The 16,670-nt window shown below is 38.4% G+C and overlaps 1 protein-coding gene across 1 annotated transcript; it reads right to left on the bottom strand.

The window, feature by feature from the left end:
* Positions 1-2,886: 2,886 nt before the first annotated feature.
* On the bottom strand, positions 2,887-15,169 carry ube2q1 (ubiquitin-conjugating enzyme E2Q family member 1). Its single transcript, XM_004539630.3, has 13 exons — positions 14,450-15,169; positions 13,972-14,076; positions 11,942-12,064; positions 11,572-11,625; positions 10,261-10,401; positions 9,908-9,992; positions 9,317-9,377; positions 9,130-9,220; positions 8,667-8,725; positions 8,490-8,538; positions 8,243-8,338; positions 6,619-6,685; positions 2,887-6,098 (listed from the first exon to the last, which is right to left on the bottom strand). Exons 1-13 carry the CDS (start codon positions 14,606-14,608, stop codon positions 6,067-6,069), a joined length of 1,122 nt encoding a protein of 373 aa, XP_004539687.1. The 5' UTR covers positions 14,609-15,169; the 3' UTR covers positions 2,887-6,066.
* Positions 15,170-16,670: the final 1,501 nt, after the last annotated feature.

Here is a 16,670-nt window from a genome sequence, read left to right as displayed (position 1 = left end):
GGCATGAATGGTAGTTTTGTACTGCTGGCAACACGACATCCACAGATCACGATGCTGCCACCGCCATGCTTGGGAGTACATATAGTGTTCTTAGGTTAGAAAGCCTCACCGTTACTTTTAAGTATTTGTCTTCTTCCTCATTTATTTTGTTTTCCTGCATATTTACTTATACATTTCACATCATCAAATATATTTTAATATTAGACAAAAACAAAAAAAATGTAGTTTTTAAATGATCATTTCATTTAAAGGGGAAAAAAGCGATTGAAACCTACCTGTGAAAAATTCTTATGTACAGTTGTTTGATGATTTCCAAATCTGCAGTAGCTCCAAGAGACCTTTACAACTGCTGTCTAAAATTCTCCTTCTTAACTTCACTGGGTTCCTTAGACTTTCCCATTGTTCTCAGTATTGGTTAATACAATGAGTACTTTCAAACAAGTCCTTTTCATGCTGGCAAAGAGAAACTACCAGTTGTAGTTGATCACGATCACCAAACAGAAGACCTTGGCCCTATTATATTTTCTCCCGCCTTCCTAAATTTTCTTTCCTGTCTGTCAGCTTAGACATTCTCATATTACACATATGTTGCAATAACTGAAATAACAGAAATTGATAAACAGATGAAAGAAACACACAAACAAGAGAATTTATAGAGCTCACCTTGAAAAAAAAATCAAAATATATTTGGCACAACATTAGCGAAAACTCAAAATGAATTTAGACCTTTGCACTAAATTCTTTATCTTAAGTGATTAAAGATGTATGCTACACAATCATGTCACTTGATAATGAGAACGATTCTGTTCCCTTCACCGGCAAAACAGCAAGGCTATTTTAAAAAATGTTTCAAGGCTAAGCTAAATACTAGCTGTCTGTGGACAGCTAGTATTTACAGTAAACATAAATTAAATCTTTGCTATCTGCATTAACCGTAATGTCATATCTGCCCAGTTGGTGAGAGGAGGAGGATTGGTCAGGTACAGGACTAAAAGGCTCAGAGCTCCCAGTTGATGCACACAATCTGAATCTGGGTTTACACTTGAGCATGTTGCCAGTAAAAGGTAATACAGTCAGGCTCTGATGGACGTGGCTATCAAGCTGGAGGCTATCAATCAGCTCCAGCTGGTTTTGAATGCGTCCCACCACGCAGTGCTCTGGCCCAGAGTGGAGGAGGAAAAGTCAGCTATTTCACACCCTCAGTTTGGACACTTAATCACACAGGGTATTTCCTTTGTGTTCCACCCTTGCTGATCTCTTGCAGAGCTGGATCCAAGGTAAGCAGCAGGTTGGACACGGATAATGAGCCCTTCTCTTCTCCAGCTCACAGGGCAGCCATCCAGACCTACCAGTAAACAAAAATAAAAACTGCTGTAACAACCGGCCATTAGCCTTTTGTTGACAAACTGCTTGTTTCCACTTCTCATTATGCTGGCATCCAAGTTTAAATTAGCGATGTGGTACCAGTTCCTAATTTTGTGGTTCTTGGCTTAAGTGGTTTATAAAACCCATAACTATCCAGGTTGCAACAGGATGACAATCAATAGGTCATCTGTTATCAGTGATGGGTCTCCTGCTCGTTATGAGACCTGTTTGGGATTAATTCCGCTATTTATCACAAATGTGACATCCATTAGATGGGGGAGAGAAAAAAAACTGATGGTAGATTATGAACTGTCCATGTCCATATGAGACTGAATTCCATCAATAGCAAACCTTTCACTGAAAGAAATGACCTCATTATTCATTCATTCAACCTTGGAGGAAATGAGCTACAGAGACGGTAAGAACAGGAATGAGTTTTATAATGGAGCACTAACTGCGGACCAATGTTACAAGCCAATGTTGAATATCACAACTGACTTTGAAAGAAAAAAAAATAGCCTCAAGTTATAAGGGTGCTCCATTACCACCTAGTGGTGTTTTCTAGCACAAACAGAACCTGGAAGGCCAACTAACCATTTAACTAATTCTACTATTAAACCATTAGTTGAAACACTAAAGAGGATCAAATCTGTTTATCTCATTTACCCAGAACACCACCTGTTCAAGTAGTTTCCCTTTGGGAAGTTGCAATAAATTATTGCCATCCAAAGAAACTAAACCAAAAATTGGAACTTCCTCTACTCCCTGCAAGACTATCGAAGAAGAGAAAGTCTCCAATTTGATCCCATGCATCCACTTCCCTTAAGCTGTTACTGTTGCCTTCACACTAGATGCATCTATGGGTATGTGACACTGATGCAACCATACTGTCATCTGACTACACTGGTCAAGTTTAAATTACTTCAGACATACAGCAATGTAATCTGAACATTTCATCATAATTGTTGGTGCACCGTGCTAGTTCAGATACCCATCTGAGCAGGTCCTATTATTTATTATACTAAAAAAGGCATAGATTCTTAGATATAAGTTAAAAAACCAAAACCTTAAAATCATGTTTAAAGAGAAGCAGATGGACAGTTACTGAAGTCACTGCCACATTTCTTTTGGTCTTGTCAAGATACTAGGTGAGGAAGGCTAAGCAAAAGCTGACACCTGAATAATTAAGCAAACACCACCATCTACTGGAAAATGTAAGACATGCACTCAAACGCTAATAAAATTAAACTGCATGGACATCAGCACCTGCAAAAGTACAGTACAGTAATTATGCATGTGTGCAGCCAAAAAAGTTTTACACTTTAGTTTCAAAATCTGTTAATTACCGTTTAGGCTAGAGTAACATATTGTACTCCAACACCAGGTTTTCCAGTGTATATTCTACCTTTTGCCCTGGCAGCTGAAATAGCCTACATCTCCAATTCAACCCCAAGATGAATAAGTAGAGATCATCTTACTTCCATACTTCTAATCAACTTGTATAAATAAAGAAATAAAAAATTCATAAAATTCTTTATTCATAAACTTGATGCAAGTTTACAAATTACTTTACATGGTCAAAATCACCCTTGCAATGGAAAAAAAGAAAAAAAAAAGAAAAGAAATTAAACAAAAACAAAGCATGCCGACAGTGCATAACTTTATAACCCGGCCACCGCAGTTAATGAAGCAAGGTGAAGAACCCAGTTTCAGGCTAGTTCAGTCCTCCGATACGTTACTCGTCAAGCCAAGGTTTTGTTAGTCAGACATATGTTGGTGTAATAAAAGCTCTTATTTGGAGCACAACAGACTTGAGTACACCATTACCCCAAAAGGTCAAGTTAAAGATGCAGGATTATAATTGATCTGATGGCACACGAATCTGAACTGCGGCTTTTGTTGGGAACCCTGGCATCTTTGAAAAAGTAATCCAACCAGGTAGGATGTCTTGTAAGTCCATGAGTCTCATACTGTAGCTGACCTGGTTAATTAAACAGCACACAGGGAGAAACAATTCTGTGCACTGATGTAGTAGGAAAGCACAAGTACGCATGTGTTGAAAAACTGGATACATCTATTAAAAAAAAACAAAAAACAAAAACAAACAGCCAACCACTTGTCTTTGGTTGCTTAGGGGAAACGATCCACTGATAAATGGACATGCAAAATACAGCAATATCAAAGACACAGGGTAGATGTTTCCTTAACTCCTGATCAAGTGCTTTATAATCAAAAAACATCTCTTCTCCATTTTGTTAAATCATTCCAAACACTTGCCAAGTAAATATGAACCTCAGAATCCTATCTGCAATTTGACAATAAAACCTACAGGTAAAAAGGAGGCGTAGTTTTAAAACAGCCCAAAAAAAGGTTGCCAAATTCAATTTTTTTTTCCTTTTTCATGACGATATTCTGAAGCAAGAGCTTGGAAAATCGAGTGTGCAGTATGTATTCCTGAGTTTGCTTCTCCAGATAATGCAGGGGTGGGCTCAAAAATATTACCGGAGTGAAGTGAATACCAATGCACATCATAACAGTTAACAACCATGCCAATAATCCATAGTCATGTTGAGATTGTTGTGGTGAGAACACCACAAGAGGGTGATTCTCACCATATCCTGCCAGACGTGCTGAACACGAACAAGCTCTATGCTTTGTACCCATCTCACACTGTTGAGACTGAGGTCAGTATCACTGAGGAAATTCTAAATAAACTCAAATATGAGGAATGCCTGTATGAAATAGCATAACTAAGCTTTCTACGCTGGTCATCAGGACAACATACTGAAAACAATGCAAGTAACCACACAACAGAACACCCACAACAAACGTGTAACTGCATTAATTGGAATGCTCCACAGTTTCTGCATATTATTCACATTACATCAAAGCCTCAGCATGCTGAGGGGTACAGCAGCGCTGAGAGTGGTCATGAATAGTAACCAGAGAGGTGGTAATGGGAAGAGATAGGTCTTTCCTGTGGCAAATCTGAACAAATATTTATCAAACCTGACCAAATATTCTGGAAATGGAACAGCCTCGAGTTGATCTTGCCAAGTGTGAAGCTAGAATGGTAAGGAAAGGTAAATGGAAAGGTATATGGTCAAGACTATTGCTGTGAATTTGTAGCTCTGACTGAACTTTAAAACAGCCATGAGGTCAAGGAAAAGTCAGCAGGTAAAAGGTCACTTTTTTCCTAGACTGCAAAATTGGAAAAGTTGTCAGGATGCAGACCAGTTACAATAACTAAGCAGGTAACTATACTGTTAAGGTCTTAAGACTAATTTTCAGCTCAACAAAACTCCACAAGACTGTCTTCACTGCATAGCCTTACTGAGGTTCGTCTGGTTTAAGTGATTAGATATGAATAGCCAAACCTTTGGCATGCCAGGAACAGCTGCATCTATGCCAATATTGTTAGGGTCATTGTAGTTAGAGGTGCCATCAAATAAGGGGAATGATTACTGTCACTGCTGTCAATAAAATAAGGATATATATATATATATTTATAAAAACAACAAAAACTGCAGTAGTCATAAGCTTACATAAGAACATGGTGAACTTTTGTTTCCTTCTGCAAGAGTGTCAATGAAGCAACTTTCTTACTCTAAATGGGTCTTGAGAAGTTGCAGTGCCCCTGCAGTTAATAGTCAAGAGTATATTGTAATACAGTCTCTGCCCAGCCAAAGACCCCGACAAGGTTACATTATAAACAATTAAATCCTTTTGCAGAAATACAAATGTACATGTTTACATGTGGAGTTAAAATCAACTACATTACAGTGTAATCCAATCCGAACATGCCTCTGCGTTGCCTGATGAGATTTTCTATGTTACCACTCAGGCACCACATCTCTCCTGCAGGAGGTGGTCCAGTGGCTGCTTGGGATGATAACAGTGATCTCCAAGCCCAGGAGGATGCTGTTCGTCATTATGGGCTGTGCCACTCAGACTGGAAAAGTCTCATCATCTTCTTCCTCAACTCAAGGTTTCAAGCTTTAAAAGACAGAGGTTTGAAAGCAAACTATCCCCAGAATCATGTTATTCCAGAGGAGGGGTCTTGGCATGAAAGATAATATATGAGCACAATATTACAGAGGCCATCCAAGGAGAGAAAAGGTGGGGGTCCTTCCAAACACTAGCATTTAAATGTCCTTCCCAGCTACCAGTGCATCATATTAGGGAATGTCACAAGCCATTCTCAGATCCAGTTTGTGACCAGAAAGGCCTTGTCTGGCAACTGGAACATCAGACTGCCACTGCTGGAGGATAAAGCCATGCCGCACCTTTCAATCCACAGCCAGCAAGTAACGTTGGCATGCTCAATGCCAAAACCAAAGGGTGAGAAAGCACATAATATTGAGTCTACCGATTTAATGGAGTATGGGACAAATGTTGAATGGAAAAAAATAATCTGATTGCATCAGACAACAGAAGTATAAAGGGAAGTAATATCTGAGGAGAGGACACTTTTTTCAATAGCTAATGAAATTGGATGTAAATTTCATGTAGAGGTGGGATGTCTTTGTGTTTGTGTGCTAGTTTTTGGGTTGTCAATTAATGGGAAATTTGGTATAGAGTTCCAAGTGTCATGTAGATAACAAAAATAGTTTGCAGGATAAAAACAATATTGGTCGCAAGGAAAAGGAAAAGAAAAATCTAAGACATATGGTCCCAGTTCAGGAAAGGCAACAGTCTGTATTAGCCGTCCTCCTTAGGGGGTGTGTACCAGCCTAGGAAAGGAAGATAAAGGAAGACGATGACTACAGGGTAAAGAAAAACAAAGTCAATAATAGCGAATGTCAAAATGATTGACCACATTACTTTCTACCTCACTGGCTTGCATCTGAATTTAGCAACATGTGTGGTGACTAGTGCAAGAACCAAAACCACCATGCAAATTTTTTTTCAGTTGTTAGACTAAGGACATATAGTGCACATTAGGATCTGGCTTTGTATGTTTGTTTTTTTCCCCCAGCAGTCCTTTTCAATTGCATTCATTGCCATTAATCATATATACACTAAAGATGTTCAGTTCCTAAATTCTTTATTTTATTTAATCAGACAGGTTTTATTGTAGCAGAGTGACATGAATCAGAAGCAGACTACATTCAAATGTAGTCCATGTTAGGTATATATACACCACAGTTAATGATCCAATATCCCTCGGCTTTAATGACTGAGAGGGTTTTGGTTTCAGTAAACAAGGTCTGCAATGTATTCTGTATGAAACTGGAGACAGAAAACACTCACCGTTCTTTTCATGGATCTGAACCAGGGATTTGTAGGACTGCTGTGCTCTGGCAAGATTGTACTGATTCTGCATTAAAAGATGAAAATGAAGCCAACTTTACCATAAGCACTGAGTTTAGGATAACATTGGAGAATAAGCAAATAGCAACGACAGCTGTTTCCTACAAGAAAAGGAGATTATTATCTAGCAAGCTCTAACATCAAGACCAAAACAGTGTGCAAGGTAGATGATAATGAAGACACTTTTTTGTCCTTCATACCAGACTGCATTCACAAACACCATCACCATTCAAGCTAGACTGCACCTGTAGTGCACCACACTTTACCTTCAGTACTAAAGTGTTAAGAATTCTGGGTTAATACATAATTTCCTTAGGGATTAATAAAGTATTCTGATTATGATAACAGAGATATTTTAAACTACAAATACAAAATCCAAACTGTTCCACTTCCATTAATTTGTCCATTTTTGGACAAATTGAAAATTTACAGGGAATAAAATGTGCAATAAAACCTTTATACAGTGCAAAACCTGTAGCAACAGTAAGATGATGTGTCCCTTTATTCTCAGACTCACTGAAGTCCTATTTACATTAATACCTACTCTGATCGACTCAGCATGGTTTGCCACAGTTTTCAATTAGGTCACAGTACCTGGTACCAGATACATTTTTAGTACCTGCTCAGATCGCTCGGGTTTCAAGTGATACAAGCAGGTACCAAAATGTGGCGTCTTCAAACTGCGTGCCACCGACTGGCTGGTCAGTAGCGCATTCGATGAGTCATAAGAGCGTCTCATTCACGTAAAAATGAAAACCGCCATTTTCGAAACCCAGCAACGAGGGATATGGCTACAAAAAACAACTTGCCTCAACATCCACCTTTTTTGTAGCGTTTGTGTCACATATTAATTAGATCACAGGACGCTCGGATAAGCTGCTATGACGACAACCACACAAGTTAGGTAGTACTGGATTATAGTGGAAAACCCGACGATCCGAGTTGAGTCGTGGCAATCCGTGGGGAGTTGATCCGAGTAGGTACTAATGGAAAAAGGGGCTTAAGTCATCAATTGTATATATTTTCACAAATGGGCTGGTGTGGTCCCCTGTCTGACTCAATTTTACTTTCTTTTTGGTATCTTTTTTTTAACTATCCAACTTATAATAGACTAATCTAACATCAAACATGAAGACTGGCTTCATTTTAAGACTCTATATGTAGACTATACAAGCAAACCTGCAACATGTTTTACACAAATAGCCTTAAAAGTGGTGTACTGGAAAAACACAGATGAACTACACTCATTATCAGATCTGTTGTCATTAGGAAAGAATAAATTGCAATAACTGAAAACTATTGCAATGTCATGCCAAGAAAGATGAAAAGCTGTTTTGCTTCCTATCTGAGACAGCCTGTACTGTGCATCCCTACTCAGTCCAACTTGATAGGAATTAATAAACAAATCCAACATTCACTACCAAAACAAGAGGCTGTTGCACAGTATGACTGGCCATCACTTAGAACCATGTAACTGTGTGAAAGCCCCTGTCACTTTGGTTCACATAATTCACTATGTGAATCCACCATTATATCAGAGCTGAAATGAAGCTTCCTCACTTACTTTATTGGCTCCAAACTGCACTCTGGCTTTTCCTTTAACTAAAGTGGCATTGATCTGCATGATAACAGACTCAATGGAATAGGCACTGCTCCAACCCTGCAATCAAAAACCAAATGTCAATAACAGCAGGTTTAAAAAAAATATATATATTCAAAGAGTAGAAGGAAAAAAAAAAAAACATTGAAAAACAAACCAAGGCAATACCTAAATTTGTCGTCTGCGTTTTATGAAACCATTCTAAAAATACCTGTTTAGTAAGAAGTTCCATGCACAGGGCACCTCCGCCAAGAACATAACTAAAGCACGGGAAAGGAAACAATAAGGCAGAATCACTTTTTAAATCTTACACTAATGCAGTCTCTGCTTGATAATGGCAACTTAAAAGGGAAGAAATTATAGAAGTGTACCAAGAAAATTAACTTACCCTCCAGAAAGCACAGGAGAAACTACCCGGACAAACGGTGGATCAAAAGGGAAATTATCCTGCAGAAGTAACCAGAAAAAAGGTTCATTTACTTCAAAAGATTCCTACATTGCATTTTACTTTGATCAGGGGCGACCGTGGCTCAGGGGGTTGGGAATCGCATCTGTAACCGGAAGGTCGCCGGTTCGATCCCTGGGCTCTCTGTCCTGGTTGTTGTGTCCCTGGGCAAGACACTTTACCCTACTGCCTACTGGTGTTGGCCAGAGGAGCCGATGGCGCGATATGGCAGCCTCGCTTCTGTCAGTCTGCCCCAGGGCAGCTGTGGCTACAACTGTAGCTGCCTCCACCAGTGTATGAATGTGAGAGTGAATGAATAGTGGTATTGTAAAGCGCTTTGGGTGCCTTGAAAAGCGCTGTATAAATCCAATTCATTATTTGTTAGCAAAACATCAGGTTTACTTACTTTATATGAGAAGTTTAGTAAAATGTAGTCCATTCCCTCCTTTTCCTTTAGCACTTGTAAGTCACTGTGTAAAGGGCTATCTGGATCCACCCTGTAGGTCATAAAAATCACAGTTTGCCTTTTTGCACATGTATATAATTTATTTTTATTATTTTAATTCATGACTCAATATCCTAAAGTTACTTACGTCCTCAGTTTGACGTGCCATTCGTATAGGCTGTCATTAACAAGTTCAACTGAATAGATGCCTGCAAAAGAAATTGTTTAAAATTGAACCTTCAGATATCTGCAATTGCAAGGCCTAGTAGCAGACTCCCTAATAAACCCCTGTCCTTTTGATCAGCTCTCTTGAGAGTGGTGCGTAAGACACAGAGGCAAAGTATAAAATGCATTTTGTTTAATATGACCCACCGTCACATGCTGTCAGCCAATATTCTTATTCTATGGTGTGTTGCTATAGAAAGATTGTCAGTAAACAGTAAAGGGTGTAGATGCCTACAGTACAATCACCACACCCACATGAGTGTTCATGTCCTGACCTCATTAGGACAAGACAGAAAGAGTAAGGTACCTCACAATGGTGAGAGTAAGGAATTGAGCACACTAAACATCTTCCCAAATACTTTCCTCTGACCATGTAAATGCCACGGCTCTCTATTGCAATGCCTAACGTTCAAAAATATTCCTCCATTACAAACAAAGACAGGACCCATGATACATTTATGTGTGATTATTTTGTTGCTCAAAGGTTAAACAAATCATTGTGTACTGTTTATACCTGTCTTATAACTCTGAGACCTGTAGATCTCTCTTAGTTCCTTCATCAAACGGTCAGAGGCTTGCACTGAGCCAGACACAGCTCCCTGGAAAATATAAAACAACTATAAAAGACAAAGAATGCAGTCCTAGGGGTAAAGCTGCCATTTTTACTTAAGCTCTGCCAGTGTCAGAGACAAAGCTTTATCATATCAGACATCAATATTTATATCAGTACCCCACATTGAGGGCATCTTTTGTTATTCACTAATGCAATCACTAATGACAAACGGGGTATACCGAAATGCTGCATAGATTAATGAATTAGAAGCAAGGTGTGATAAATATTAACCGGCCTTTTTTCCTGAAACTTACATTCAAATGGTCCTGGCGCTGGTTCTTTCGGATCTTCTCCAAGATTGCCAAATTCTCCTTCTCAATCCCATCATCCTCAGATTTCTTCCCATCTACGGGCTCCTCCTCTTTCATTTCATAGTGGTCCAAATCCTCGATGTCCTGTTGGATCATACTTAATATTTCAAACATTTTAAATAACAACAGCATACACATATACAACAAAACAAAAAGCCCACGGTTAAGACATTTGCAGTGTGATAAGATGAGAAAAGTTATTAGTGTTTGATTTTATGATGATAGTCATACATGCATAACTTGTGGATATTTTCATCAAACATTTTTCAAATTATAATACATAAACAAAGGCCAAAAGTACTCCACATAAAATCCATACAAATTAAGGAGTCGAGGGGAAAAAATATAAACAAAGACAAAAAAAGTCAATTCACAAAGCATGACTTGGGCTTACTGGGTTTCACTTTAAATTTGACCCTGGGTAGCAACAGCATTACCGCATTCTTGGAAGAGACCTCCGTGCACAGATACCAAGACGATTAAAAGTATTTTATAACATCTAAATTCTGTCTTTTTGTTGATCAACATTAGTATGAAATATGACTTATTAGAAGCAACTAACTGTATCATACCCCACCCCTTCTCCTTGAAGCAATTTTAAAATCTTGTTCTATAAACTTAAACATACGGTCTGAAAACAGGTCATATATTTGCAACTTAATGTTTGCAAGAAGACTTTTGAATTCTGTTTTCACATTTATCCCAGAAAGTTGCTTTCAGACCATTAAACACCACTGAGGTTCCAGCTAATTTTTTTAAACAAATAAGACCTTAAAAAAATCTGATCTATTGGTTTCTCTCATTACTTAATGATAGAGCTGTACTACTGATAAATCTGTTAACTAACTAACTAACTGTATTTTTGCTGACTTTCCTTTTTTTATATTTACTAATATGTTAGCTCTTTTCTACTCTTACTGACCAAAGGAGCTTAAAATTCAAACATTCATACAGCATATATTACACTTTATACAGCATATATCACTCAGACTCACGCACAGCCCTGATTTGGCTGCAGAAGTTGTGTTGCCTTTAGCACCCATGCGTTTAACCTGTTCATATATTTTTAATCTTATAGTTTTTTCTTACTTTGGGAAAGAAAAAGAAAAAAATCAGCAGACCCTTTCATGTTGATAACTATGAGGAATGTAAAGGCAGATAAGGAACAGAGATTCGGGGTATGTTGAATTTGTTTCAAAGTACAGGCTCCAGAGTAATGCGTCAGGTTTTTTTAGACTGAAGAGGATGACTTACTTCTCCCATTTCCTCCTCATCTTCTTCTTCAGATGTGACCTCCTCTGTTCCATGCTACACACACAAAAAACAACACAGACCATAAGGAGTTAATTAGTTTGCAAAATAATATTTTAAAAAACAGGAGAACACATTTTACTAAACATGGGAAGTGCCAATTCACTGACTTGAAGAAGAGCCTCACATGAATCACCAAGGGTGTTTATAATGTAGAGGGTCATTTCATAACTAACTATAAGTGGTTTTTGAGTGCAATATAAAACATCCCAATCTACATTAAGGTATTTTAGCAAGGCATATTCATTAGAAGTAATCTGAGAAGCTATTGTCCATTAGGCTGGATTTGACAACATCAAGTGGGTAGACTTGCCTTTCTGTCTTGTCCCACTGGGCCTGCAGGCAAGGGCTGGTCCAGCATCTCCACATCAGGATGTTGGGGAAGATTATACAGTCGACATAGGTCACAAATTAGTTTCTTCAACTGCTGTAAAAGCTTGAAAGGAAAAACAAAATAAAGAATTGGAGCAACTATACAAGTTTGCAAATAAGAATACAGAGCAAGGTCATATAGCAGAAACATTGACTTTCACATGTTTCTGGAAAAAAAAAGTTGCACACACTATGAGTATAGGAATCAGTTTTGGACAAATGACCCACATATAACTTTTAAAGCTAAGAATTAAACATAGAACATTAGCAGTGCTGCAAACAAATGTGGGAAGACTAGCATTGTATTTAGGCAAAAGGATGGATGACAATCTTTAAACAGGTGTATTATGCTGTTGTAAATTTAGTGCAGCTGAGAAACTGTACCACCAAAAACATCTGCGCTTAAAAAAAAAAAAAAAAAAAAAAAAAAAGGTAACGGAGATCTTATCTATCAACAAAGACAAAGGTTTGTCTCACTCATGTGTCACACAGCTTCACAATGTTGTAATCCTTATATAGACCAAATTAAGTAGCAAACAAAAATAAATCCAACCAAAAAAAAGCCCTCCTGTCCAAACACTAACACTTAAATACAACATATTTTTGTGCTACAAACACATGTAGAAAAAAAGAGCTTTAACCCCCCTCCCCCAAAAAAAGTACATAATGTACACCTCATACCAGGGATAAGAACCTACTTGAATATCTGACTACTTGTCAGATATTTTGACCTCTAAAGTTGTCCTGGTGATCTAATATGACTGGAACAAACAACAAACCTGCTCGTTGACATGCTTATCAAATTCCTTAAGTACACGCACACACTGATGCACGAAAGACTTTCAGATTTGAAAGCCTATGTAAAAAGGTGTGCATTTTGTAAACACAACACTAGTTAAAAAAAAAAGAAGAAAAAAAAGGTTAAATTAAAAAAAAAAAAATTAAAAAAAAAAGGGAGGGAGGGAGGGAGGGAGACAAACACCAAAGCAGAAACTAAAGGAGCCAGTAGAAAAACAGAAAAACATCCATGGCGCACAACAGTGTGATACTACAGGTAAACGAATGAAATTAAAAAAAGAAATGAAGAGAGGCAAGTGATGAACAAGTGCATCATGGGACACCCCCAGCAGCTTGAGCTTATAGCAGCATACCTAGGGGATGGTTAAGGGTCACCTGATCCAGTTCGCACTATAAGCTTCATCAGGAATAGAGAATTTTAAGCCTACTCCTAAAAATGTATGCCTGCTTCCTAAATCTAAACAGAGAACTGCTTCCACAAGAGAGGAACCCGATAGCTGAAAGCCATACTTCCCATTCTATTAGGAACAACAAGAAAGTCTCCACTTTGAAGAATTTTGAATTAAATTATGAATTTAACAGGTAGGCAATTAAAAGACACTAATATGGAATAAATATGAGCCCCATGTTAGTCTTCTCGCTGTAGCATTTTGAATCTTTTTGGGAAGCATCCAGGTTAACAAATAATATGAAACTACAATATCTAGCCTAGAAGTATGAACAAAAAACTACATACAAGCTCATATTTAAGATATTACATTTTATCTCATATTTTAAAAGAAATGCACTCCATCCGTTCTTTGTTTATTGTACTAATCTGAATCCAGCTGTTGTAACATTATCTAGTGGTTTTAGACATGTAGGTCTAGCCTAAAAATATGCTCCTCTATACGCCTGCAGGTGCAGTTTGAATGACTAGGGGAAAAATAAGGAGTGACACTGAAGTTGGAGTTTGCTTATGCTAATAGTGTCTTGGATTAATCTAAAATGCATGTTGGAGCCATCTGTATTGTTGATAACTGCTTAAAAATATGGAAATATGTTTCGCCCTTTAAAGTGAGGCCAGCTTACATCATTATTTGGTTAAGGTTTTGAAGTTGTTAAAGTGATGAGCAGCTTTATTCCTAAAGTGTCCCATGTCACAAAGTGCACTAAGAATATAAGGATATCTACCAGAGTGCTGCCTTTTCTCACATCTTCCAATCTCTCCAAAACTTGAGCCAAGCTCGGGTCATCAGAGTCCACAAACCAAATTGGCGGTGTAGATGGATAAGATTCCTAGAAACAACAAAAAACACAACACAATGATACCAATGCGTTTAACACTTATTTACACGCGTTGCAGGATTTTTAACGCATTGAATTTTACAATTATATACGAAAATTTGAGTTGACGACATTAGCATTCTGGATGCATCGTGAGCTAAATGCTGGGATTGCCTAAAAACATTGCGTAATGTGAACTGCCTCAACAAATATCACACAACAAATAGCGAAATGACACTGATTATTTCAACTATGTAAAACCTGTCCCGCTTAGCGTCAGACTGTACGGTTGTGAAGGTAGCTTATTACCTGACTATCAAGTTAACTTTAGCTCGCTAGCTACCAACAAGGCAAAACCCCGGCATCTGAATTCTCGTCCACTTACCGTTATATTACAGTGAATAATTAATAGCTTTTCCCCAGTTACATTAAACTGGCAACTCAGTTCGTCAGGTTTCCAGTCAATTATCCTGAATCGTTCGTGGTTTGGATCAAAAATGGACTCCAAAAACTTCAGTTCGGCCTTCAGCCCCGACACCGACATCTTCCACGCATCTCCGGCTGGGCCGCTGGGGAGGGGGAGAAGTCGGGACTTAGCGTTCAGCTAGCTAAAGAAACAGCGTAAACTGTAGTAAAAGAAAATGACTATAAAAAGTGGCAAAGAGATGGCGGTCTGCCCCAGCGGATTTAGCTGGATACGCAGTGCCAGCTATAAGTCCCCTCCGGTCAAATTTCACCACAAACGGAGGTATTTGCTAATGAAGCAGCTAGTTAGCTCCTAGCTTTAGTCAACGCCTGAAAACAGCGCAGTGCTTGGCAAGCTGCTAGCGAACGAGTTAGCGAGCTAGTCCGTTGTTGTCTTTCCGTCTATTGTTGTTGTCTGCCTATGATAACAACATTTTAAGGCTCTCGCGGTGTTCTGAGACCGTCTCCTTACAGTCCCATCGTGGTGTTCTTTATTATTTACTTAATCGGAAATCAACTATACACTCTGTACGATCTGACCTAATATCCCGCTACAGGGGTAGTGTTTTTCATCCCGGTGCACAACTGTAGCTGGCCTCTTGTGGGGTTTAAAGATGGCGTTCCGCAACCTCCCCGCTCCTGCAGAATCCCAGCATTCAGTGCGTCTTTAATTTATTTTCGGTGTGAGAAAATAAAGGTAAGTTCATGATAATAATGTCATTTAGTCAGGCATTTATTTGAGGACAAAACGTTCACTCTGATGTTCATTTCTTTGCAAGTAAAGCTAATTAATTTCCTAATTTTACATATTTTATACAGAGTAAAATTCCATGCACAGAACTTAGAATTTAGTTATTTCTAGTGCTTTGAGCATAATTGCTCAAAAAACACAGTGTTGTACAAGTGTGGGTGTGCAATAATGATTAATGTTGTCTTACAGGGGGTCACATGTTGTTCTTGTTATGTTTCATAGGGGAGCAGTGCCACCCTGTGCCACCCTTTAGACATGCCCCTGGCCAGGGGATGATATCAGCACAGATAAAATGAGGCTTATCTATTTATTTATTTTAAACAGCTAGTAATTGATGTCTGATAAAGCAGTAAGTTATCATTTATGAGGTGAATCCATTTGTTAATATTATATGATGAGTTCTGGCTAGCCTTGAATATGAGCAACCAAACAATTTAACGAAAACATTTTTTAAATATATCTTCCAAAAGCTAATTATTTATTTGAATTTTCAGTAGCAAGCATGTCAATCTGAACTAAAATGGTCATTAGAGTGTAATACCATGTTTTGATAATATTGACTTGCTGCTTTATTTAAAGTAAAGCAATTGGCCACATTTAGCCTAAGCAAAATATCTGTGTGTGTCTATGTATATAAATCAATGTTTAATTAAAAAATGTGCAGATGAAGCTTCATGAAGCACTGAAGCACTGAAGCTTTTCATCCAATTGGTTCATCCCAGCGCAAAGCTTCTTGAAGCTTCATTTGCTCTAGTAGGACACCTACTGGGGCAGGGATAGCTCAGTAGGTAAAGCGGTTGCCCCATGATCGGAAGGTCAGGGGTTCGAATCCCCTGAACGGCTACCCTGAGGTACCCTTGAGCAAGGTACCATCCCCACACGCTGCTCCCCGGGCGCTGCACTGGTGGCTGCCCACTGCTTCACTGAGTGAATGGGTTAAATGCAGAGAAGAATTTCCCCATGGGGATCAATAAAAGTGTACATTATATTATTATTATTATAAAAATATTAGTTGGCATGAATTTGAAGAGTGTGGCCTTTTGCACACAGCCTGTAAATGTCAACAACAAAAGGAGGGTGTAAAACACGTAGTGATGCAGTATACTGTGTATATTTATACTGGCAGTATGGAAAATGATTATTTGGAAATGCTTAAAATGGAAATGATCATTTACTGTGAGGTGAGGTGTGGTTGGGGTGTGGACAGTAGTTGTGCTTTTGTAACGTTGAGGTATGGACAGCTACACACTGAGGCTTTGAGCCTCAGTCCTGCCTGTTCACATTTTATTCTGTAAAAACTAAATTTTCACTGCTTTTATGACCTTTTTAGTGGGGAGAACATAGCTAGGATTTAATGATTTAACAAATCTTTTGAATCCTTTGTCCTCCA

The sequence above is a fragment of the Maylandia zebra genome, linkage group LG1, assembly GCF_041146795.1.
Source record: "Maylandia zebra isolate NMK-2024a linkage group LG1, Mzebra_GT3a, whole genome shotgun sequence".
Taxonomy (NCBI): Eukaryota; Metazoa; Chordata; class Actinopteri; order Cichliformes; family Cichlidae; genus Maylandia; species Maylandia zebra.
Note: the sequence above shows the minus strand (reverse complement) of the source record. Positions and strands in the feature narration are given on the sequence as shown.